This window comes from Nuphar pumila, chromosome 5, assembly GCF_984573655.1.
Source record: "Nuphar pumila chromosome 5, dmNupPumi1.hap1.1, whole genome shotgun sequence".
Lineage (NCBI taxonomy): Eukaryota > Viridiplantae > Streptophyta > Magnoliopsida > Nymphaeales > Nymphaeaceae > Nuphar > Nuphar pumila.
Window position 1 is genome coordinate 11,900,136 of NC_143253.1, and position 26,929 is coordinate 11,927,064.

General features: G+C 38.2%; 1 protein-coding gene and 1 pseudogene across 1 annotated transcript in view; one reads left to right on the forward strand and one right to left on the reverse strand.

The window, feature by feature from the left end:
* Nucleotides 1-26,929, reverse strand: part of LOC149836796 (ATP-dependent zinc metalloprotease FTSH 9, chloroplastic/mitochondrial-like) — a 100,920-nt gene that overhangs the window by 66,141 nt on the left and 7,850 nt on the right. Inside the window, exon 2 of the mRNA XM_090005586.1 lies at nucleotides 24,839-24,992. Within this exon, the coding sequence (XP_089861712.1) occupies nucleotides 24,839-24,992 (154 nt within the window). The remainder of the gene's footprint in view (nucleotides 1-24,838; nucleotides 24,993-26,929) is intronic.
* LOC149836797 (uncharacterized) lies at nucleotides 1,675-9,293 on the forward strand (annotated as a pseudogene).

A 26,929-nucleotide genomic window follows, 5' to 3' on the forward strand; every position in this document is an offset into this window, starting at 1 on the left:
GGCGATCCAGACTCCAGCGACGATACGCACAGGTGCCAGCCACCGTCTCCCCCTCCATCAACACTCAACAGGTATGTCGACCCTCCTGCACCCTCTGCTCGCAGCCTCCCTCCTTGCACCCTCTGCTCGCAGAAGAGGGGCTCGGTCCCTCTCTGTGCCTCCTATTCACAAAGGAGGGGCTTGGCCCCTCCTCGTTTCGCTTATGTCAGGCAGGCCCCACCCCTGCACCATCTGCTCGCAGAAGAGGGACTCGGTCCCTCCCTGTGCCTCTGATTCACAGAGGAGGGGCTCAGCCCCTCCTCGTTTCCCTTTTATCGCAGGGGTAAGAAGTAGGAGGGGGGTCGACTGACAGGCCGAGCCTTGCCCCGCCGGACATAAGGAAAACGAGGAGGGGCCGAGCCCCTCCTCGTTTCCCTTTTGTTCGGCAGGGGTAAGAAGGAGTGGGGGAAGGAGGGGGCTCGGCTGACAGGCCGAGCCTTGCCCCGCCGGACAGAAGGGAAACGAGGAGGGGCCGAGCCCCTCTTCTGTGAATCGAAGGCAAAGGGAGGGGCCGAGCGTCTCGTTCTTATTTTTCGGCAGCCCCCCCCCCCCTCTTCCCTGCACCCTCTGCTCGTAGAAGAGGGGCTCGGCCCATCCTCGTTTCCCTTCTGTCCGGCGGGGCAAGGCTCGGCCTATCAGCCGAGCCCCCTCCTTCCCCCACTCCTTCTTACCCCTGCCGAACAAAAGGGAAATGAGGAGGGGCTCGGCCCCTCCTCGTTTCCCCAGCTGCCTTTGGCTTTTTGGCAAGGGCGAAACCCCTGCCACTGATAAGGTTCAGCAGGGGCTTGCCCTGTCCTTCCTTTTTGCATCAGATAGGGGTTAGGCCCCCTATCTCGAACCTGGTTTGCAAAGGAGGGCCTGGTTTGAACCTGATTTGCACAGGGGGAACGAACCTGGAGCTCCTATTACTATTATTGTGAAGTGTTTATTAACTTTATTTTATTTACTTATTTTGTTTTCAGATTTCACTTTTCAGATATAATGGCGAGTTCTAGCGGTAGTGTCAATACATTTGGTTCAAATTTTAACCCTGAATTAGAAGTTTCTCAACCACTTTGGAGGCTTGTGACAAAAGGAGTAAAAGCTAGTAGTGGTGGTGGTGGGAATGTGCAGTTTCATTGTAATCTATGTAAGACTGTTTTCACAGGTTCTTATACGCGTGTGAAAGCACATCTTTTGCATATTCGTGGCCAAGGAATTAGGGCATGTTCTGGGGTTGACAAAGACATGTTAAAGCAATTAAAAAAAGAACAAGAGGAAGTTGAAAAGAAGAAAATTGCAGAGATGAGAAGCGATTCGATTAATTTGTCTTTTCCTATTGCTAGTGATATACAAGAAGAGCTTTTAAAGAAAAGAAAGATGGAAAGCAATAAAACAATACAAGCGTCATTAAAAAACATGGCAAGAGCAGAAATTGATAAAAAGATTGGTCGATTCTTTTACTCAAGCTCAATTCCTTTTAATGTAGCTAGAAGTCCATACTGGAAAGATATGATTATATCTTTGGCTAATTGTAATTTGAGTGGTTATGTGCCTCCTAGTTCAGAAAAACTAAGAACATTCATTCTTGCAGAGGAAAAAAATAGAATTGAAGACTTGTTAGAGACCCAAAAATTTGCATGGAAATGACGTGGAGTGTCGATTGTTTCTGATGGGTGGACTGATATACAAAGGCGACCACTGATAAACTTTATTGCTTACTCACTTAATGGGTCAATCTTTTTGAAGATTGTTGATGCATCTAGAGAGTATAAAGATGTTGAATATTTAAAGAGATTATTTGTCGAAGTGATAAAAGAAGTGGGTGAAGAAAGTGTGGTGCAAATCATTACTGACAATGCTCCAGTTTGCAGTCGTGCAGGAATGAATTTGGCAAGTGAAGATACATATTCACATATTTTTTGGACTCCTTGTGCAGCACACAGCTTAAATTTGGCACTTAAGAGTATATGCAATCCATCAAAAGATGATAAACATGCACGTGAAATGTGTTTATGGATTGAGGAAATAGAGCATGATGTTCGAAATATTAGAAATTTTGTTGTAAACCATCATCATGCTCTTTCTATATTTAATAGGCATTCTGATCTCAAGTTACTGAAAGTTGCTGAAACTCGTTTTGCTTCTCTCATTGTTATGATGAAAAGAATTAAGCAACTCAAGAATGCATTGATGATGATGGTGGCTAATCAAGATTGGGATTTTTATCGTACTGAAGATGATGTCAATGCTCAAGCTATCAAAAAATGCATCTGTGATGATTTTTGGTGGGATAAAATTATATATTTTGTTGAATTTACAGAACTTATTTAGGAAATGTTGAGAGAAGTTGACAGAGATGTACCCATGCTTCATAGAATTTATGAAATGTGGGACAATATGATTGAAAAAGTTCAAAGTATCATTTTTAAACATGAGAAGAAACATATTGTACTTAATGATTCAGAATTTTACAATCATGTACATTCAGTTTTAGTGAGAAGATGGGATAAAAGCAATACACCTTTGCATTGCATGGCACACTCTCTCAATCCAAAATACTATGCAAAAAAATGGTTGACAGCAGGTGTTGGTCGTGTTTCTCCAAATGAAGATCCTGAGATATCAAGAAATAAAATGATATGTTTGGGAAGACTTTTTAATGATCCTCACATGTTTAAGGTTGTAAATATTGAGTTTGGCAAGTTTTTTACTGGGAGATTTGATTCTTTAGCAACACTCGTGGCAAGGGACGAAGAAGATCCCCTTAATTGGTGGGCAACATATGGATCAGAGACACCAAATCTGCAACGCCTTGCAATGAAGTTGTTATCCCAGCCTGCTACATCATCTTATTATGAAAGAAATTGGAGTACATATGCTTAAATTCACAACATTAAAAGAAACAAACTCACTAATAAAAGAGCGGAGGATTTGGTTTATATTCACTCAAATCTACGCTTAATTTCTCGTCGCACCAAAAAAGAGTATAGGTACTTTTTTTCCTTTGTATTCAAAGTTTGTATTTAAATATTTGTATTCAAAGTTTTAAGTTAGATACTAATATAGTCATTTTTTGATGCAGTTGTGAACCATCCAAGAATTGGGATGTAAATCCAGAAGATTTTGACTTGGAGGGAGAACATAATTTGCATACTCTCAACATGAACTACCTCGATCTTGTTTTTCCCTCTAATTCAGACGATAAGGCAGATTTATGATAAGTTTTGTTGTTTATCACACTCACAAGCTTCTTTATGTGTTATATTTTGGTAAGTTTTTGTTGTTAAGAATTTCTTTTTTATTTTTGCTTTAAAATTTACAATCTTTATGTGTTAATGTATTGTTACATATATATAATTATATATATTTAAAATATTTTTTTTTAATATATATATATATAGCCGAGTCCCCGTGTCCAAATTTTTTGGAATTGCGCCACACCCGTGTCGCACCCGCACCCGCACCCGCACCCATGTGACATAGGGTAATTCGATTTCACGTGAATCGCTGAAATCGATTCACGTGAAACACATAAACGACCCACAATTCCTTTTCCCTTTCGTCTGGTATTATCTGATCTGGTGCACCAGATCTGACTCCTTTTGCCCAATCTCCTCTACGCATCTACTCTGCATATCCAGATCTGACGCAACTTCTCCATCAGATCTGGATATCAAGCCCTTCTCGGTGTTCGTTTTTGCTGTGTTACAGTTTTTTTTCTCTGATTCTCATTTTCCTTTCAAGTGTACCCCCTGCAGTCCTCTTGCTGTCACAGTTGGAATCCCCTACTTTTGCCTGAAAATACATCTAGATCACTACTCTGTTCAATGCGTGAAAAGGATTTTCATCACATTAATCTCAAATCTTGCAAGAGTGTAAGGGAAAGACTGAGCACTTTGTGAACACTCTTGTTAAATTTTCTTTCTCAATGGATTCTTATTCTTCTCAATCGAATCTTTCTTCAAGTTTTCTCAATCAACTCGTTTCTGAAAAGTTGAATATCTCAAACTTCTTGATTTGGAAGAGACAAATCATTCCTTTTATAAGGAGCCAAGGTCTCTTAGGTCACCTGGATGAAACCACTCCAGTCCCACTAGAATTTGTCACGAGAGAAGAGAAAGATGATAAAGAGGCGAGTTCAATTGTGTATGTCAAAAATGCAGAATACCTCAACTGGGAAAGGAAAGATCAATCAGAAGTTGTATACATCACTTCTACCTTGTCTCAAGAGGTTCTTGTTGCTATCCCTGACAATTGTACAGCCCTGCAACTCTGGGAGAGATTGGTTCAGACGTATTCACAGGTTTCACAGGCGAGGATGGTTTTTCTCAAGAGGGAATTTCAGTTGCTGAGAAAAGACTCCATGACCATCATGGAATATCTGAACAAGATGAAGACTATCACAGATCAGCTTGCAGTTATAGGATGTGCAGTAAGTGACAGTGATATAGTGCAACAAACTCTGAGTGGATTGGGATCTGACTACAATATGATCGTCACTTCACTATTGTGTCTGCCTGCCCTTCCTACATTTGATGAGTTACGAGCTAAATTAATCCAGTATGAAATGACTCTGAAAGGTTTTTCTGAAGAAACTCATGTTCATACAAATTCCCAAGAAGTTTTTGCCACAGAAGTGACTTACAGTCGAGGACGAGGACGAGGGGGGTAATGGCGAAGTGGATACGGAGGACGTGGTTTGCTTCCCACTCCAAATATGTTGACTCATGCACAGGGACAAAGACTCATTCTCACTTGCTTCCTTTGTAACAAAAAGGGGCATATCAAAGTGAATTGTTGGCACAATCCAAAAAATAAAGGAAAGGCTCCACAGACAGAAACCAAAAGAAAGTCCACCAATATCAGAGACAGTGGAGAGATTAAAGATCTGCTGATATCCGCCTTGTCAGAATTGAAATTGAAGCAGAATGATGAAGGCACTTGGTTTGTCGACTCAGGGGCAGCAACTCACGTGACAGGTGATGCCGTTAAACTTTCTAACCTTATTCCTTATTTTGGCAAAAGTAAGATTGTCACTGGCGATGGATCCCACCATCTTGTTTCTCATGTTGGAAAAACTGTCATTCCCATGTCACATTCTACTCTTGAACTTTCTGATGTTCTTCATGCTCCCAACATCAAGAAAAATATTGTCTTTGTTTCCAAACGTATTGATGTTAATCATGCTTCAGTTGAATTCACTCCCTTCTCTGTGCAGGTCAAGGACCTACGCACGAGGGAAACATTCGCTGAAGGAAAGAGATGAGGCAATATGTATGTCTTTGAAGAAGCTCTATGTCATTCCTATTAAGACTGATTGGATCATTGTACTCATTACGGGCTTGGGTCTGGACCCGAAACCTATGTATTTATCCCAAAGTCATTGCACTATTTGTATAAGGTCTAGATCTAATGTAACATCATGTAATATCCAGACCCAACCTGTTTTCAATATAAATATAACATATAGGTAGGGCACGATCCTGTTGTTGAGGATCGTACCTTTTGTTGCTGCAGCCTCTCTCTCTCTCTCTCTCTCTCTCTCTCTCCTTAGCATCAACCCAACATCGGTGGACACATTCTTACATGGTATCAGAGCGGGATCGCATCTGACTGCAGTTCAAGGGCGTGAATCCGATTCTCTCGAGAGATTCGTCCTCTGTTCCAAGTTAGTAAAACCATAAAAAAAAAATCTTTTGTTTAGCCTATCGTTTCTCTCTGTTTCCTCCATCAATGTTCCTTCTTTCAAAACAGATATCGATTCTTCCATCTTATTTATTGGATCTGCTTCTCTTCTTATCGATTCTTTATTTCAATTCAATCTTTGGGTTTCCAAATCTGATTTTGTTCCAGATTTGTTTCTCTTCTCTTCCTATTGCAAAAAAAAAAAAACTTTTTTTACCCACCTTCATCGTTGATTCCAGATCTGATTGGTGCAAACTCTCTCTCATTAACATCAGTTCTGACGTGAAAAGTCATCTTACAGAACTTATTGATTTTCAAACTTGTATACCCAATTTTCGTCAGACCTGACGTTACATTTTTGGAGTCTGCGATAGATATGTCGAGACTCTGACCAGTACAAATCGTGCAGTTCACTAACGGTATTAGAGAAACAGTGACCCGTAAATAAATAAAAAAAAGGTTGTGAACTCTGTTTGTTTCTCCAACTTGTGGGACTGTCTTGCTGATATATTTCTCGTTATTCTCTTCAATTCCATTTATCCTTATTCTTTTCATGGATTTTCCTTCTCTTCCATCTAGCTTCCTTGGTCAACTTATTTTCGAGAAACTCACCAACTCGAATTACTTAACTTGGAAGAGGCAAATATTGCCTTTTATTAGGAGTTTGGATCTCTCTGGATATCTTGATGGATCTGTCCCTACACCACCAGAGTTTGTTTTGCAAGAGGAGAGAGATGATAAAGGGGAGGTTTCCAACAAATTGGTTCGTAATACAGAATTCACAATATGAAGGAGAAAGGATCAGGCAGTTGTGGCATATATTACCTCTACTCTTTCTCAAGAGGTATTAGTGGGCATTCTCGATGAATGCTCCGCTATGGAGCTATGGCAGAGGTTGGCGCAAACCTATTCATAGATTTCAGAGGCCAGAATCCTACATTTGAAGAAAGAATTTCAACTCTTAAAGAAGGAAAATTTGTCAGTTACAGATTACATGAACAAAGTCAAGACCATCACTGATCAACTAGCCATGGTGAGTTGTAAAATTCCTGACAAAGAAAAAGTTCAACAGGCACTAAATGGTCTTGGATCTGATTATCATATGTTGGTCACATCCCTCCTATGCCTTCCTTCTTTACCAAGTTTTGAGGATCTTTGTGCGAAGTTATTACAGTATGAAGTTACCATTCGAGGAGAAGAGATGCACTCCAGCCACCATGATGTATTGGTTACAGGGATGATGACAGGACGAGGACGTGGAGGCTTTCGAGGTGGACGTGGACAAGGAAGGAATAGTCAAGGAGGACGACGATTGTTGCCCACGCCCAACGTGTCACCCAATTCTTTCCCAGGGAATCAGAGCTCCAGAAACATATCAACATGTTTCCAATGCAACAAAAGGGGGCGCATCAAAGCTAATTGTTGGTACAATCCACAGAACACGGGAAAATTCAATGGTGTAGGATCCTATCACAGAGAAAGAATAGGAGAAGACTCGAAGGATGATGAAAAGGATAATGTGAAGAATCTTATGATATCTGCTCTTTCAAGTTTAAGTTTCAAACAAAATGAGCAAGGAACCTGGTACATTGATTCTGGGGCTGCAGCACATGTGACAGGTGATGTCGGTAAGATTTCAAAACCTGCTCCTTATCGTGGAAAATTTTATATTAAAACTGGAGATGGTACTCTTCACTCTATATCTCATACTGGAAATATTAACCTTTCACTCCCTAATTCTTCTCTAAATTTGTTCAATGTCTATCATTCTCTAAGCATTGTCAAGAACATTGTCTCTGTATCTAAACTTGTTGATGATATTAATTCTTTCGTTGAATTCACTTCTTCTTCTGTATGTGTCAAGAATCTTCTCACAAAGAAGACGCTCATTAAAAGAGAACGACAAGGAAACATGCATATCCTCAAAGAACTTCCCTCTTCTTTTGTTCGGGGTGCTTCATCAAATTCATCCGTCATTCAGCCAGTGTCGTCCAAAGATTGTTTTAGTTTATCTCAGTGTAATAAGCCAGAGATTTGGCATCGTCGTTTGGGTCATTGTAATGGTTCCTTCATTAAGAAACTTGTGTCGAGTTGACTTGTTTCAGAGTCTAGTCCGAGTGTTGAGTCTGATACTTCACTATGTTCCAGTTGTCAACTATGCAAGAGTTATGTTCTTCCTTTTAATTTAATAAATCAAATAGCTTCAGTACCTTTTGAAATTGTGTACTCTGATGTCTGGGGTCCTGCCCCATAATCTTCCTTATCTGGTAGTCGCTATTGTTAAAATATGTAATCTCATATAATATCTCATATGTAATCTCATAGACATGTAATGTTTTATCTCCTTTCTAGTTAGGATTTTTCGTTTAATTAATTCTAGTTAAAATACAACTAGAATTAGCCAAACCAGTCCATCATTGGACTGATTTGGCCTTTACCTTTTTGAATAGTCAAAAAGGTACCTTTTTTACCAAATCAAAAAGGTAAATCCAAAAAGAGTTGTTGGACTCCCCAACAGCTCTATTAGAGCCGTTGGAGAGTCCAACAGCTCTCTTAAGGCTTCTCTCTACCTCTCTATAAATATGGGGCTATTCCCCTTGTAAATACTTACTCTTGTTTTGGGTTTTTATCTCAAATCAATAAAATTGTTTATTTTTCATTTTTATACCCGTTTCGAGTTGTGTGTATTCTTAAGTTCTCTTCGTGAACCTTTGTGGTTCTTATGATGTATTTGTGAGAACTTGTTGAGAGACATTTGTTGTAGCGTATTTTTCACTTTCTTACAGCTATTACGTAACCTTTATTGATAGCTACTCCAGATATACTTGGATTTATTTTATGAAACATAAATCTGAAGTATTCAAACTCTTTCGTTCATTTTTCGCTTCAGTCTGTAATCAATTCTCGTTTAAAATCAGTATTTCCAATGTGATGGAGGAGGTGAGTATTTATCAAAGGAATTTACTGAATTTCTCCAAGATAATGGAATAAGTCGTCATATATCTTGCCCACATACACCACAACAAAATGGTGTGGCGGAAAGAAAACATTGGCACATTGTGGAAAGTGCCTTGAGTATGTTGCATGACACTCACGTTCCCGTGAGTTTGTGGACTGAGGCCTTCCACTCAGTTGTGTATATCATAAATTGTCTATCCATGACATTGCTAGAGAACCAATCTCCTTATTTTGCTCTTTTCGGGATTCAACCCGATTATAATGAACTGCGAGTGTTTGGTTGTATATGTTACGTCCATATTGATAGCTCTCAACGAAATAAGCTTCAGGACAAGGCATGTGTGTGCAAGTTTCTGGGATATGCTGACCAATACAAAGGGTATCGATGTTATGACCCCATCACTCACCGCATCAGAGTCTCACGAAATGTTGTGTTTGATGAAACCATTGTTCAGGACTCAGGAAGTGTAGATGGACACAACGAGGCAGTTGAGTGGTATCAGTCGTGGCTGGCCAGTGAGTTGCTTAACCAGATAGAGACGTATGATGCTTCCCCACGTCACACGTCACCTGTTGAACCGAGTAAGACCGCCATTGAACCTCAGATGGAAGAACTGAGAAATGTGTAGGTTCCTAGCATGTCTACTTCAGATGCCGCAAAATTTCAAGGAATCGTCTATGTACGACGAAACAAGAATAATGATCAGCCAAATGATGTACAGCCCAGACGAACTGGAAGAATTCGCCATCCTATTGAGAGATGGGTCAGTTATAACAACTTCTCTACATATCTGCAATTATTTGTTTCTCAAATTGAAAAGCAAGATGAACCCGTGAGTTTCTCGGATGCATACATGTCAATCAAGTGGATTTAGGCCATGAATGAGGAGATGGAAGCCTTGCATGAATGTGGAACTTGAGAGATTGTCCCTAGACCCTCAGACAAAAATGTTGTAGGTTCTAAATGGGTCTATAAGATCAAGTATAAACCTGATGGATCCATTGAACGGTACAAGGCGAGACTTGTAGTCAAAGGCTTTACTCAGGAATACGGGCAAGACTATGATGAGACCTTTAGCCCTGTGGTCAAGATGGGAACAATTCGATTAATTTTATCTTTATCGGTTCAGTATGGTTGGACTCCCAGTCAGCTTGATGTCAAAAATGCATTTTTGCATGGCAATCTAAAAGAAGTGTATATGGAGCAGCCCCCTGGTTATGCAGAACGCAGCCCCAACACTCATGTTTGTAAATTACGAAGAGTCATCTATGGACTAAAGCAGGTCTCTCGTTCTTGCTTCGATAGCTTCTCTATCGAAGTTCAACGACATGGATTCATCCGATCATTCCTTATTCATTTTTCGAGATCGTCAGGTCAGTACTTTACTCCTCATATATGTAGATGATATTATTGTCACTGGGAATTCTGATGAACATATAGAAGCTACAAAGGCTCTCTTTAGTCGAAAGTTTAAGATGAAAGATTTGGGGGTTCCGCGTTATTTCTTGGGAGTTGAAGTAGACCGGCAAGATAGATATCTTTCATTAACTCAACACAAATATACCTTGGATTTACTAGATAAGGCAGGTATGAAGGACTGTAAACCTCTGTCCACTCCTAGTTTATTGAATCATAAGCTCAGTGCTCTAGATGGAGAGGCATATGGAGATCCCAGACAATATCGAAGCCTCATGGGTATGCTTCAATATCTCACTTTCACTAGACCAGATATTGTGTACGCAGCGAATCAAGTTTCGCAATTAATGCATGATCCACACACAGAACATATGAATGTTGTCAAGAGAATTCTTCGGTACTTAAAGGGAACACTTGGAGATGGCTTAGTTTATCATCAATCTAAGACTAAAGGAGAGCAACATAGACTAATTGTGTATGCAGATGCCGATTGGGCTGGAGATCCAAATGACAGAAGGTCAGTGTCTGGCTATTGTGTTTTTATTGATGGAAACTTAATAGCATGGAGTAGCAAGAAACAACGTGCAGTTGCACGATCCAGTACTGAGGCTGAGTATAGGTCCATGGCAGCAGCTACAGCAGAGGTTACATGGCTGAGACATCTTTTGGTAAAATTAGGAGAAACCATTCTACCCACTACTCTTTTGTGTGATAATCAAAGTGCCATCCAGATTTCCTTCAATCCCATTCATCACAGTCGTACAAAGCATATAGAGATTGATCAACATTTTATTCGGCAAAAGGTAGAAGACAGGGAAGTTGAACCTGCTTATATTCGGACGGCTGATCAGGTGGCGGATTTGTTCACTAAAGGTCTTACCAGCATACAATTTTGGTTCTTGAAGAGCAAGTTGTCCATGGTACATGACCATGCACAACTTGAGGGAGGATATTAAGACTGACTGGATCATTGTACTCATTACGGGTTTGGGTCTGGACCCGAAACCCATGTATTTATCCCAAAGTCATTGCACTATTTGTATCGGGTCTGAATCTAATGTAACATCATGTAATATCCAGACCCAACCTGTTTTCAATATAAATATAACATATAGGTAGGGCATGATCCTGTTGTTGAGGATCGTACCTTTCGTTGTTGCAGCCTCTCTCTCTCTCTCTCTCTCTCTCTCTCTCTCTCTCTCTCTCTCTCTCTCTCTCTCTCTCTCTCTCTCTCTCTCTCAGGCGTCTTCTCCCTCCTTAGCATCAACCCAACGTCGGTGGACACATTCTTACAATTCCGTCTGCCCTGCCCATCTGGATTCAAAGTCTTCATTAGAGTCGTGTTCATTCTCTTCTGCAAATGTTTTTAGTATTTCTGAATGTAATAAGCCTTTCTTATGACATAGTCGATTAGGACATTATGGGAGTCATTTTATTAAGAAACTTGTCTCTAAAAATCTCATTCCAAAAAAAAGTCTCAAAGGGGATGAGAAAAGTCAGAAGTGTTCCAGTTGTCTTTTATGCAAAAGTCATGTATTGCCTTTTCATTTCGTTAATAAGAGAACTTCAAAACCTTTTGAGATAATTTGTTCTGATGTATGGGAACCCGCCCCAGTTGTCTCTGGATCTGGGAGCAGATATTACCTAATCTTTATTGATAGCTATTCTCGATACACTTGGATATATTTCATAAAAAATAAGTCAAAAGTTTTCCTTTTGTTTCAAAATTTTCTTTCCTTAGTAAAAAATCAATTCTCTGAGTCCATTCAATTTTTCCAATGTGATGGAGGTGGGGAGTTCTCATCTCGTGACTTTATTTCTTTTCTTCAAAATAACAGAATAGGAAGAAGGGTGTCTTGTCCACACACACCTCAACAAAATGGGATTACTGAGCGAAAACATAGGCATATCGTTGAAAGTACCATGAGTATATTTCATGACAGTAATCTTCCCATCAACCTATGGACAGAAGTTTTTCATGTTGCCGTACATGTAATAAATAGACTGCCTATGGTTCTGGAAAATAAGTCTCCTTATTACTGTCTTTTTAGAGATCACCCTAGTTACCATGATTTGCGTGTCTTCGGATGTGTTTGTTATGTGCACATTGATCAGTCCCTGAGAAATAAGTTTCAGGACAAGGCTCAGAAGTGTAGATTTGTGGGATACGCAAACGACTACAAAGGATATAGGTGTTATGATCCAACCACCAAGCGCATCAGAATCTCAAGGAATGGTATCTTTGATGAGCAAAATTTTGATCACAAAGCCGACACAACGGATATGTCCTCTAACACAACTGAAGTTTACTATCTTTGGCTGAATTCAGAACTTTTTGCTAGTTCAAATGAAGTTTGTCCTCCAGATTGTGTGCAGCAAGAAGAATAAATGTTTGAGAAAATTAGGACATCAGGATCACAGAATGAGGAAGAAGTATCATCATCTGTACCGGGCAGATATAAGGGCATTTTCTATTCTAGACAGAGAAGGACAGCATCAAGCCATCTAAATCATGCCTCAGCAGCCGATCCTACTTCCTCTCATACTCTTGAGGTCAAAAAATCAAATTGCATATGACATCCTATTGATAGGTGGGTCAGCTATAACAACTTCTCCTTGGATTTTCAACTTTTTTTAACTACTCTCAATAAGGAAGATGAACCTATTATGTACTATCAAGCAGCCACTTCTACCAAATGGGTAGAAGCCATGAATGATGAAATGCAGGCGTGGAACCTGAGAAGTTGTTCCCAGACCACCTGACAAAAATGTTGTCGGATGCAAATGGTTCTACAAAATAAAGTATAAACCAGATGGAACCATTGAACGGTACAAGGCAAGACTGGTGGCAAAAGGGTTCACCCAAGAAGTAGGGCAAGACTATGATGAGACCTTTAGTCCGGTGGTGAGAATGGAAACAATTCTAATTATTCTTTCCTTGGTTGTTGAACATGGATTGAAGCTGAGTCAGCTTGATGTGAAAAATGCATTCTTGCTTGGGGATTTGAAGGAGGAAGTTTATATGGAACAACCCCCTGGATATCAAGAACAAAATTGTAAAACCCATGTGTGCAGGCTAAAGAGAGCTATCTATGGTCTAAAACAAGCATCTTGTTCTTGGTTTGACAGCTTCTCGCTTGAGATTCAAAAACATGGATTTTCACATTCTCTACTGGATCACTCATTATTTATCTTTAGAAGTCAGAATGTAACCACTCTACTATTAATTTATGTTGACGATATTGTCATCACAGGAAACTCTGAAGCTCACATCAAAGAAGTAAAAAACTTACTAGGTCAAAGGTTTAAAATGAAAGATCTTGGTGTCCTGCGCTATTTTCTTGGTGTAGAAGTTGACAACCAGGCTCATGGCTTGACGCTCACTAAGCACAAGTATACCGTAGATGTTCTCAGCAAGGCAGGTATAAAAGATTGCAAACCTCTAGGAACTCCAAGTGTGCTTCACCAAAAACTTAGCACTCATGATGGAGACTTGTGTGAGGACCCCACCAGATATCGCAGTCTAATAGGGATGTTACAGTATCTCACATTCACTCGCCCTGATATTGTTTATTCAGTCAATCAAGTGTCTCAGTTTATGCATGCACCACGTACTGGACATATGGAAGCGGTTAAGAGGATTCTTAGATATCGGAAAGGGACCATTGGGGATGGATTGATATATTCACCACAGTCGTATGGCAAGGATGAGCATGAACTTACTGTATATTGTGATGCAGACTGGGCAGGGGATCCTGACGAACGAAGATCTACATCAGGATATTGTGTTTTTATTGGAAGAAATTTAGTTGCTTGGAGTAATAGAAAACAAAAGGCTATCACTAGGTCAAGCACTGAGGCTGAGTATAGATTCATGGTTGCCGAACTGCCGAAGCCACGTGGATCAAGCATCTACTAACTGAAGTGGGAGAAAAGATCTCACTCTACCTTGCTATGTGACAATCAAAGTGACATGTCATTCAATCCAGTACATCACAGTCGTGCTAAGCATATTGAGATCGACCAACACTTTGTAAGACAAAAAGTTGAAGAAAAAGAGATTGAGCCTGAGTTTGTCAATACTGAAAGACAAGTTGCAGACATATTTACAAAGAGCTTGACAAAGGATCATTTTGGGATGCTTAAAGGCAAGTTTTTCATGATCCAAAACCATGATCAACTTGAGGGGGGTGAAAAAGTGTATTCTGGGTTATTAGAACCCGACCCGAGTCCATTGTATGTACAGTATGGATATTAGGACTTGAGTCATGTACAAGTATTATTTTATTTTTTTCGGGTCTGGACATTACACCAGACCCGGATCCATATTGTTTCTTTAAACATATTAATACAAGTTTAGGTCACGATTTCGTAAGTGGAAATCCTGACAGTCGCAGCCCCTTCTTCCTCTTCTTCTTCTATTCTCTCTCTCACTTTTCTCAATACAGGTACCAGAGGAGATTCTAACAATAACCTGTTGTAGAAATATGATCATCGAGGTTACCCCCCAATCAGAGTCAGTATAAGCAAGTAAATTAGGAGATCAAGAGGAGGATATGAATAGTCCTTTTATTATGGTTTCCTTTAAATATCTGATAATTCTCGTAATCGCCGCCATGTGAATCGAAGTAAGAGCAGTCTGAAATTGGCTTGCACTGTGAACAGCATGAGTAATACCTGACCTGGTAATAGACAAATATGTTAGTGAACTAATCAGATGACGATAAGGAGTGAGATCTGCTAAAGAAGTTCCAGCATTGGCTCTCATCTTCGCGTTGATTACTTTTGGAGTTTCCACTTTGTTTTCGTCAGTTAATCCAGACCAAGCAATAATGCCTGATGCAAGCTTCATCAGAGATAGAACATACCCCCTAGGGGAATATGCAACTTCAATCCCTAAAAAATACCTTAGAAACCAATGTCAAACATATCAAAATTTTCTTTGAGAATATTTTTACTAAGCTCAATGCCCTTTTTATCATTTCCAATGATGATCATATCATCAACATATAACAATAAGATAGTTACGTGATCTCCAGTAGTCTTCACAAATAAAGCAGTATCAGTATAATAAGAGAAAAAACCATTAGTAAGAACAACCTTGCTAAAAAGATCACACCAAGCTTTTGGAGCTTGTTTGAGACCATAAAGAGCTTTGTTAAGTTTTAGAACGTTTCCTTTACCAATCTCAAGACTCGGTGGAGGATCCATAAACACTTCTTCACAAAGATTTTTATTAAAAAATGCATTTTTAACATCAAGTTGATAGATAGGCCATTGTTTAATAGATGCTAAAGCAATCAAGGTTCGTACACTAGTCAACTTAGCTACTGGGACAAAGGTTTCCTTATAATTGATTCCATATTATTGGACGCATCCTTTAGCAACTAATCTAGCTTTGTATCTTTTTAATGTTTTATCGCTCTTAGTTTTGACCTTACACATCCATCTATATCAAATAGCCTTTTTTCCTAATGATTGACTTACAATGGTCCAAGTGTTGGCCTTGTTAAGAGCTTCTAGTTCAAGTCTCATAGCATCAATCCAATGGGGATGTTGCTTATGTTAAAATGTAGCTCCTAAAATCATTGTAAATATAAATATATATATTTATATACATAGAGATATATTTACATATAATATATTATATGTACATATATCTCTATATATATAAATATATATATTTATATATTTTTACCCGAAAGGGCATTTCTGTCATTTCCTGTTTTGCGCATATTCACTTTTAGAATATGCTGTAATTTTCTTTTTATTTTTACTTTTGTAATTTCTTTTTTTTCTTTTTATTTTTTGATTTATTTTATGTGCATTGGGGGTCCCCCAATAGAGTCGTTGGGGGCCCCCAACGGTCACAAATGTGACCGTTGGGGGCTCCCAACGACTCCTTTGGGAGCCCCCCCTTTGCACCTTCTAACATTTGTATAAATAGGGATGTTCCCCCCTTGTATTTCCTAAGCTTGAGAGTCTCAAGCATTTGCTTTTATATATTGAAATACATGCATTATTGCATGTTTATTATTTATACACTTTTTGTGTATTTTGTTCAAGTGTTGTGAGAGTGCTTTCGTGCACTTCTTTTATAAAGTTTTTATGCTTGTTTATGTATTGTCTCTTCGTAGACAATTTCACATGGTATCAGAGCTCGGTTGGTGATTGGAGATCGTGAGATCCGCCTTTGTTCGAGTGCCTCGAAAACCGTGCCTTCGGATTTTTTGAGATTGAAGTGGTGGATCTTGCTTCTCAAATATTTTAGAAGGATCTTGTGCTAAGAAGTTGAAACATCGTATTGGTACGTCTTTTTTCTTCTTCTCTCTACGTCTTAATGGGTGAGAAAGAGTCTCACTTTGCCCTTGGCTTCAAATTGAATGGGTCCAACTATCATATTTGGGCCGGGAATATGGAGGCCCACATAAAAGGAAAATGATTGTGGGGTTATGTGCAAGGAACAATTCCGGAGCCGGAACCCAAGATAACCATAATGGATGGAAGTGAAATCAAGATTCTTGAGGGAGAGGAAAGGATCAAAGCTCTTGAAGAATACTCAAAGAAACACGACGAATGGGAAATGAAGAACTTCAAGATTCTTTCTTGGTTCTTCGCATCCGTCGAAACGAAGATTAATGCCAACATTATCAAATTCAAAAAGGCATCGGAAGCTTGGCATTATCTCGAGAAGATGTATACATCAAGAGACCTATCTCATAAGTATTACCTTCAAAAGAAGGCCCTCTCCCTTACTCAAGGTGAAATGTCTATTAGGGAATATTTTGCCGATCTTTCCTCTATTTGGGATGAGCTCTCTATGCTTGAACCAAAATGGAGTGGAGAGGCAATTGAACTCCGCCACAAGCAACTTGAAGAAGATCGTTTCTTCAATTTTTTGAATGGGTTGAGACCGGATTTTGAGCAAATAAGGTCATCACTTCTATCCTTATTTACTCCTCCCTCTCTTGAAGATGTTCTCACCAAATTAAGTGGTGAAGAGACTCGTATGAATTTATGTAAACAAGGACCAAGTGTTCTTATGGTTCCTTGTAATTATGAAGAAAATAATGAGGTTAATGCCGTATCAAGACCCGGAAATAATGTAAAGACCTATCGTCCTCCTCACTTTAAATTCCAAAATCAAGGAGGAGATGGTGGACAAAGAGGGAAGCGGGACTATAGCAAGACTATATGTCACTTTTGTAAAGAACCGGGGCATATCAAGCCAGTATGTCCCAAATGGAAGAAGCTTCTTGCTATGGCCACCACCGGCGCACCACAAAAGGAAGAGGCATCATCAAGTGGGTCACTCTCGTTGAACCAAATAATGGAAGCCCTTCAACCTCTTCTCAAGGGAGCTACATCCGGTGCCGCCGTGTCTACTTCTTCCATTCCAGGTAAAGTCCCTTGGCTTTTGGACTCAGGTGCATCCTTTCATATGTCCCCAAACATATTTTCACTTTCCGATTATTCAAAAAATGCTTCTCCATCCTTTGTTTCCACTGCGGATGGAACTTCTCTTGAAATTAAAGGAATAGGTAATTTTGAAACTCAAGATTTTTTTATTCCAAATATTAGATTTATACCTAAACTTAATTTAAATCTTCTTTCTGTTTCTCAACTCTCGGATCATGGTTGTGATATTAAATTTTCATCGCCTGTCCGGAAAATTGATTGGGGAAGGCTTTAGAAAAGGCGATTTATACTACATGGAATCTCTTCGAGTTCCAAAATCTTTTTGTAATGTTGCCCGAAACAAAGATATAAACATGTGGCACAAAAGACTTGGTCATCCTAATATCACCAAGTTGTCTTACTTACATTTTGCAAAAGACCTATGTAAAAGTTCCTTTTCTTGTAATGACTGTATTCTCGGAAAAATGAAAAGTTTACCTTTTGAGCAAAAAACTATGTTCTCATCAAAACCTTTTGAAATTATTCATTCCGATGTTTGGGGACCAGCACCTGTTGTCTCAAAAGGAGGTTTTTCTTATTATGTTATTTTTGTGGATGATTTCTCTAGATATTCATGGATCTTTTTTCTTAAATTCAAACATGAAGTCTTTTCATGCTTTAGAACTTTTCATTCGATGATCAAGAATCAATTTAATAGTAACATAAAGATTTTTAGAAGTGATTCTGGAGGAGAATATCTCTCCAACCAATTTAAAATATATCTTGAAGATCAAGGAATCATTCACCAAAGGTTTTGTCCTAAAAAACCCCAACAGAATGGGTTGGCCGAAAGAAAACATAGACATATTATTGAGACCACTAGAACCCTTCTTATTTCTCAAAATATACCAAAAAATTTTTGGGCTGAAGCTGCTCTTGCTTCTGTTTATCTAATAAATCATTTGCCTTCTAGAATATTAGGAAAAATATCCCCTTTTGAGATCTTGTATAAACTCGAACCAGATTATAATAGGTTACGAGTCTTCGGGTGTAAGTGTTTCATTCTTACGGATAAGAATGACAAACTCTCTCCCAAGGCTATCCCCTGCGCTTTTCTTGGATATTCCGAAACTCAAAAGGGATTTCGATGCTATGATCTTCGAGAAGATAAATTATATGTTTCTAGAAATGTAACTTTTTTGGAAAATGAAAGTGGATTTGAAAAAAATGTTTCTCAACAAGAAAATTTTGATTATTCCTTCCTTTTTGACTTATTATCTAGTAATGATGATACATCCAGTGATGATGATATGTCATCAAACCATGATGAGAACATTGAAAGTAATATCGAAGAGCATAACCAACAAGAAGACAGGATTTCTAATGATCCTATAACATACTCTCGTAGAAACCAAGACACCTTTAGAAGTGCTATTGACCAATATAGTGAACTCATTCCTGTTCTCGATCACCGAAGGTCTGGGAGGAATAGGAGACCTCCCACTCGTTTTGTCTCCTTTGATTCCTTTTTGCCCCGATATAGGGCTTGTCTTAGTGCCATTCATTCTTATTTTGAACCAAGAAACTTTGAAGAAGCAAAGAAATGTATAGAATGGCAAGAAGCTATGCAAAATGAACTTAGTGCTCTTAAAAGGGCTGAAACGTGGGATTTTCAATCTCTACCTATAGGAAAGAAAACTATAGGTTGTCGATGGGTATTTAAAGTTAAAACTAAGAGTGACGGATCACTTGAAAGGTATAAGGCTCGCTTAGTTGCAAAAGGGTATGGGCAAGAGTATGGGATTGATTATGAAGAAACTTTTGCTCCTGTAGCCCGAATGGTTACAGTTAGGTGTCTTATCACTATTGCATCTATCAAAAATTGGAACATCTTTCAAATGGATGTGAAAAATGTCTTTTTAAATGGTGATCTTAATGAAGAAATGTATATGGATGCTCCACCTGGCATGGAGATCCCTAAAAATAAAGTCCTTCGTCTTCGAAAGGCCCTTTATGGTTTGAAACAGGCCCCCAAAGCCTGGTATGACAGATTTACCAGTGTAATGCTGGAAAATGGTTTCTCCTCATGTTATACTGATACTGCTCTATTTACTAGAAAATCTAAAGCAGGGATTGTAATATTGTTATTATATGTTGATGACATGTTAATCACAGGTGATGATATACAAGGAGTCAAGGGTATTAAGTCCGTCTTGACTTCAAAATTTGAGATGTCAGACTTAGGTTTTCTGACATATTTTCTTGGAATTGAGGTTGCCTATTCGCAACGTGGTTATTTTCTATCTCAGTCTAAACTTGCTTGTGAGATTATTGACAGATCAGGGATTTCTGATGACAAAGTATGTGAAACTCCTGAAGTTGTGGGAGCCAAAATGAAGATTGACGACGGTGTTCCTTTAACTGATCCTACTCCTTACAGGCAGTTGGTAGGTTCTTTAATGTATCTTAGCATTACTCGACCCGATTTGTCACATGCTATACACATCGCCAGTCAGTTTCAACATGCTTCTACAACCGTCCATATGGGTGCTGTACTTCGCATCATCAGATACTTGAAGGGAACAGTGAATAAGGGAGTATTCTTATCCTCTTCTTCTGAATTAAAATTGCTTGCTTATACTGACTCAGATTGGGGAGGTGACCCTAGTAACCGTCACTCCACCACTGGTTTTTGTATTTTTTTAAGAGAATCCTTGATCTCGTGGCGATGTAAAAAGCAACAGAAGGTCTCCTTATCATCCACTGAAGCCGAATACAGAGCCATGGCATCTACCACCATGGAAATAGTATGGATTCGACGTCTTTTGGAAGATATGGGAGTAGTTGTCAAAGAACCAACAAAGCTATGCTGTGACAATAAAAGTGCCATCTACATTGCCAAGAACCACACATTTCACGAGCGAACAAAGCATATAGAGATGGATTGTCATTATGTCCGAGAGGAATACTTGAAGAAGGTCATTGATCTGCCATATGTGACATCTGAGTATCAACTTGCCGACTTCTTCACAAAAGCTCTATGTTCGCCCAGATTTCATTTCCTTCTTGACAAACTTGCGGTTATCACACCGTAAGTTTGAGGGGGGGTGTTAAAATGTAGCTCCTAAAATCATTGTAAATATAAATATATATATTTATATACATAGAGATATATTTACATATAATATATTATATGTACATATATCTCTATATATATAAATATATATATTTATATATTTTTACCCGAAAGGGCATTTCTGTCATTTCCTGTTTTGCGCATATTCACTTTTAGAATATGCTGTAATTTTCTTTTTATTTTTACTTTTGTAATTTCTTTTTTTTCTTTTTATTTTTTGATTTATTTTATGTGCATTGGGGGTCCCCCAATAGAGTCGTTGGGGGCCCCCAACGGTCACAAATGTGACCGTTGGGGGCTCCCAACGACTCCTTTGGGAGCCCCCCCTTTGCACCTTCTAACATTTGTATAAATAGGGGTGTTCCCCCCTTGTATTTCCTAAGCTTGAGAGTCTCAAGCATTTGCTTTTATATATTGAAATACATGCATTATTGCATGTTTATTATTTATACACTTTTGTGTATTTTGTTCAAGTGTTGTGAGAGTGCTTTCGTGCACTTCTTTTATAAAGTTTTTATGCTTGTTTATGTATTGTCTCTTCGTAGACAATTTCACAGCTTAGCCTCTTTAAAATTGGAAGGCTCATGATAAGAATGTATCATCATTAGACAAGTTCTATATTTTGTATAAAAAGAGTCATATGACATTTTTTATGAGGTCTACTATTCCTAGAGGATCGCCTAAGTTGGGTTTCTTCAAATTGATCTTCTAATGAGATGTCTTGAGAGTATCTATCAAAAGCACTTTGATGTTCATTCCCCTCACGCCGAGTATATACATGAATATCATTAGAATCTTCATTGTGAGAATCATCAATTGTATGTGATAAATCATCATTTTGATGTGAATTGTCATTACAAGTATGATCACAAATTAAATCACTTTTAGACTTAGTTCTAGGTAATAAGTCGAATAGAAAAGAGTAATCAATCTCTTCTTTAGACTTTTGAATTTCAAAACCATTTTGTTCTTCAAGAAAGGTTATATTTCTTGAGACATAAAGTTTATTATTTTGTACATCATAACACCTTTAACCTTTTTTATTTTCACCATAGCCAATAAAAGCACATTCAAGAGTTTTTGATGATAATTTATCTTGTCCTTGAAAAAGAACAAAGCACTTACAACAAAAAACTCTCAATCTTTTAAAATTCGGAGATATTTTGAATAATTTTTCAAAGGAGAAACATTTTTTAAAGATGAGAAAGTCATACGATATATGAGATAAGTTGCAGTAAGAATAGCTTCGGCCCAAAAAAAATTAAACATTTTTAGAAACAAGAAGAGTCCTTGTTGTTTCAATGATATGCCTATGTTTCCTCTCAGCAAGACCATTTTGTTGAGGAGTTTTTGGACAAGATCTTTGATGTACAATGTTGTTTAGTTTAAGATAGTTTTGAAATTCTTTTTACATATATTCTCCCCCAGAATCGGATCAAAAAATAGCTATGTTGTTTTGAAATTGATTTTGAATAAGAATGTGAAATTCTTTAAAATTGAAGAAGACATCGGATTTGTTTTTAATAAAATACACCCATGTGTATCTAGTAAAGTCATCAATAAAGACAACATAATAGGAATAACCTCCTTTAGACATAACGGGTGTCGGTCCTCATACATATGCACTAGAAAACAAAATTACTATGTGAATACAGAAGCGAATGCATTTTCCCAAGGATACAATCATTGCAAGTAAATGTTTTGTCATTACAAAATTTTTCCAAAAATGAAAAAAGATACAACTTGAAATACTAGGATGACTAAGCCTTTTGTGCTAAGTATCAATACCTTTAGATTGAACATGATTACAAAAAGATTTGGATGGCAAAGACAAAAAAATTATGTAATATAGATCTCCTCTTCTATGGCCTTGCCCAATCCGCTTCTCAAACCAGAGATCCTGCACATAGCAATGAGTTCGTGAAAAAGAGACACTACATCCAAAATCAGTGATTTGAAAGACCGAAAAAAGTTTTTGATTGAGGTTTGGAATGATTCTATTTTAAATTACAATGGTGACAAACAATTTTTCTTCCAACACCATTGTTATTTTTCCAAAAATGAGATGATTTATATGTTCTCATATTGTTTCCCGGTCTTGATACCGCATGGACCTCATCAATATCTTTCTTTAAAGCCAAGCAAGTTTCTTGTTGGTACAAATCGGCTAAACTTTCACTAAGAGGGGTAGAAGCCCTATGAAGAAGGGACCCTCTTAATTGTTCAAATTTGGGACAAAACCCATGAATAAATTGAAAAAACCTTTCTCTTTTCATTTACTCTTGCCACATAGCAATAGCACTTCCTTTCCATTGTGGTTCGAGAAGGGCAAGTTCATCACATAAAGAAGATAGAGCAGTATAGTAGTCTCTAATGCTCATGTCCCCTTGCTTAGTTTCTCTTATTCTTTCTTGCAAAAGGAAATGCCTAGCAAGGTCTTTTTTAGTGTACATACCTTTCATAAAAAACAAAACTTTATTTGTTTTCTTGAATTTTGCAAGATTGATGCATATTTTGAGCTCTACATTGTTCATGAACCATGCCAATATCTTGGCATGCTCGCTTTCCTAATCTTCTATTTTAGATTGGTATTCTTGAATAGCTTTGGCCTTCTCTTCTTCATTTCCTTCCTTCTTTGTAAGCTTTAATTGTGGTTCCGGAATGGTTTCACATAGATAACCCCAAAGTCTTTTACCTTTGAGATTATTTTCCATGGCGGTCGCCCTAATCCTATAATTTGTTCCATTCAATTTGAATGAAAGATCGATCTTTGAGTCTTTGCCGGCCATTTTGGAGGAGTTTGATGAAGAGCAACAACAAGAGTGATGCTTAAAAATTACTCAAACGTGGGTAAGAGTACTCTAATGGTACTTTCACAACCCTTGTTCTGATACCATGTTACGAAACACTTAAGAGAAAAGATAATGCCACAAAGTGACTAGGAAATGCACAAGCACACAAGCAATAGGCCACTAATGGGCAAGAATACAACAAGCCACAAAGTGGCAACAAACATAAAATGAGAAAGAGAGCTAAAAGATATAGGAACTTTTATAGAGAAAAGCTTCAAGAAGCTCAAGAAATACATGGGGCAAAACCCCTTATTTATACACAAATGGGACCCAAGGAGGGGCTCCCATAGAGTCGTTGGAGCCCCTCCAACGGTCATATTTATGACCGTTGGAGGGGTCCAATCCAACGACTCTATGGTGAACCCCTCCTATGATACAATAAAGCAAAATAAAAGAAAAAAAGAAAAAGGAAAAGGCATATTTCAAATGAATATACGTGCTACATGTGAAATGACTACTTTACCCCTAGTGGGTATTACAATATATAGAGAGAGAGAGACACATAAACATATATGTTTAATATATATGTATATGTGTCTCTCTATATATATATCTAGATATATATAGGAAATATTAATACAATTTAACATACACGACCTGAGATATCATCAGCACAAATGCATGGTCTGATTCAGATTGGAGAAGCAACCAGGGGAAGGCCAAAAATGATTAGAAAAGAGGCAACCAGATGCAATACAGAATACAATAACCCACGTTTAATATTTAATAGATACAAACGGAGAAATAATCCAAAAGTAGACCCAAAGCTTGAGAAAGATGATTATGATGATGCTAATAATGATGAAATGATGATTATGATTATGATGAGCTCAATTGAGAGACTAGCTGCCAATCTCTTATACCAGACCTGGTTATAAATTTGTGGCATATTTTTCCATATTTTAACTTCGAATCAGGGCTGAAATTGAGCGGATGAGACTTAGCGAATTATACCTGCACCTTGTAGGGCATGTTGACTTGAGACATTATGTGTTATTGAGTAACAAAATAATTCAAGATTTAGATGCCAGGGCAATTGAATCCCATATTCACATGGTCAAAGAAAATGCTTGATGAATACTCAACATTATATGTTATTCTAACTACAGGCAAAAAAATATGCATAGGCCCCCAAAAAAGAAGAATCCACGTAACATATTTTTCGCATGACATACTGAATAGCATTGAATGACCAGGTGAATCAAGTTATCAATGTCTCAATATCGGGAAATGTTATGTCCGCCCATGCCTTTTCCGGTCAGCATGTTTCTTGAAGTTACTTCCAGTCATATATTGTAATTGCTTGATTCAAGATATACCAATTGCAATATGGCACACATAAAAAAATGAGAAATTTTGAACTGTTGCTACCAATGCAGGAAGACTGGAAGGCTTCCCAGATTTCTCGTCTGCAAGATATTCAGATATGGCATCAGTGACGACAAGAGCACGAAGATATTCTGCAACAGATTTAGAATCGACAGCATGATCCCTTTGCTCAAAACGCTTTATAACGGATTCTGGGCTGAAACAAAACATAGAAAATATAAAAGCATAAGCCCACCTCATACATAAGTTGCAAAAAATGTACTCACCCTAATAACTGGAATTTATAACATAAGAATCCATGTATGCATCCAAACTGAAGTCAAAGATTAATCAATATGCCTGAACCAAAAAACATATGGATAATAAAGAGTATGAGAAACAACCAATAAATCTAGACTAAAGTTAGAAAAAAATAATCAATGATAACACTGTTCATTGAAAGGAGCCGAAAAGCAAAGCCATAGTTTCTTTATTTCTAGTTATTTTGAAGGACAAGACCAAAAAGGGTAATGCCAGTTTCAAGTGCATCAGTACAATCACACTAGGTATGAATTCATAAATTGAGTAGGCATCCGCAAAATATTTATAAATTCGAAAGTAGTTCATAGCTACTGTCATTCTATATCATCATATTTACTAGTTTGCAGGAAATTCTAGGTATCATATTTGCATCATATGATGTTTGACAAAGATCATGAATTCCAGAACTTATATTAAAAGTGAGACACTGCTCAAATATTTGGCCAAGTTTCATGTTAGCCAAAGAAATAAAACAAAGTCATAATAAAATGATTAGCAATATGGCTGCACAAACTTATGTTCCTCGTAAAAATAACTAATGTGAATGTCATTCATGGTGTATGGCATTGGTATACTAGAAACTAAAAGGTATACAGCACAGGAGTCAGGAAGGCTAATGTACTCTCTCCCTCCCCGTTTAAACTGCTCTCTCTCCATAAGCAGTTATAGTGAGGTTCAGTATCAGTGCCAAATATTGAATTGTGAAAGACTCAATGGCGCTGGGAAATAAATGTTGCTAGGAGAGAAGATCAGGACTATGATGTGAAAAGAGATGGTGAACAGGAAACCCTTGAATGAAGTATCATAATGTACACATGAAACAATGGATGGTTGCCCTGGGCTACAAAGAAGATAAAAAACTCAACTATGGCCACCTTGGCTCCACAGACCAATTCCTGTAACCAAAATCCATTCCAAGTGATATCCACCTCATTTTGCCTTTGCACAAAAAGAAACACTGATTTGGATGTATGAGCAGATGATGAGAGTGTGCAACTCTAATTCTTCAAAAGTACATAGTTTCTCCCTATGTCACAGGGATTCGGCTAGCAGAGTGCCGCACCCGCGTCGACGTGACTCGACGCGGGTGCAGGTGCGGTCAACCCGATCGTGGGTGTGTTGATCGCACCCAGGGTCATTTCGGTCCATTTTTGTTTGGATTTTTTTTTTATTTTGCCCTACGAAATGGGCTGCAGAATTTTAAAAAAAAAATCTAGACAGCTGCTTGCTGCTGGTGCTCTTGTTTTATAAAGGGGCACTTGTGTCCACAACATCTGACGAGCTTTGTTGGCATCCCATGCTATTCCTACCTCCAAACAATTAATTCACAGCGTTGGAAAACATACTGTTAACTTGGAAATGATGATCCATCTTCCTCAAAAATTAAAACCAAAATTCAAGAGCCTTTTGAAGTCTTTATGCTTCAACCAACCAGATCCTTTTTCGTCAAGGATTTTCTCTCCATAATAAATGATAATGGTGGTAGTAGAGCCTTAGTGGCTATTAGTATTCACTTTTCTCCTGACGAGATGGGTGCTCTAGCCGTAGCCTTGTGTAGACCTCTCTTTTCCACATGTCAAATCCAATAAATTTCTTTTAGCTATCATATGTGTGCAACTGTATATAAAATGAAATTTGAAGAACCCTAGGCAGTGGCGTCGTAGGCCTCGTGAAGACTCTCTCTCCAACAAACCACGTCAAACCTTTCGCTTATATTTTTTTCGTGAAGACCAGGGAGTTTCAGACATGATTGAATCATGACAGTCAGCAGAACGCAGCAGATTGGGTCGATCAGATTGCCAATCCTTTCGGTTCATCAATTTTGTCCCGTTG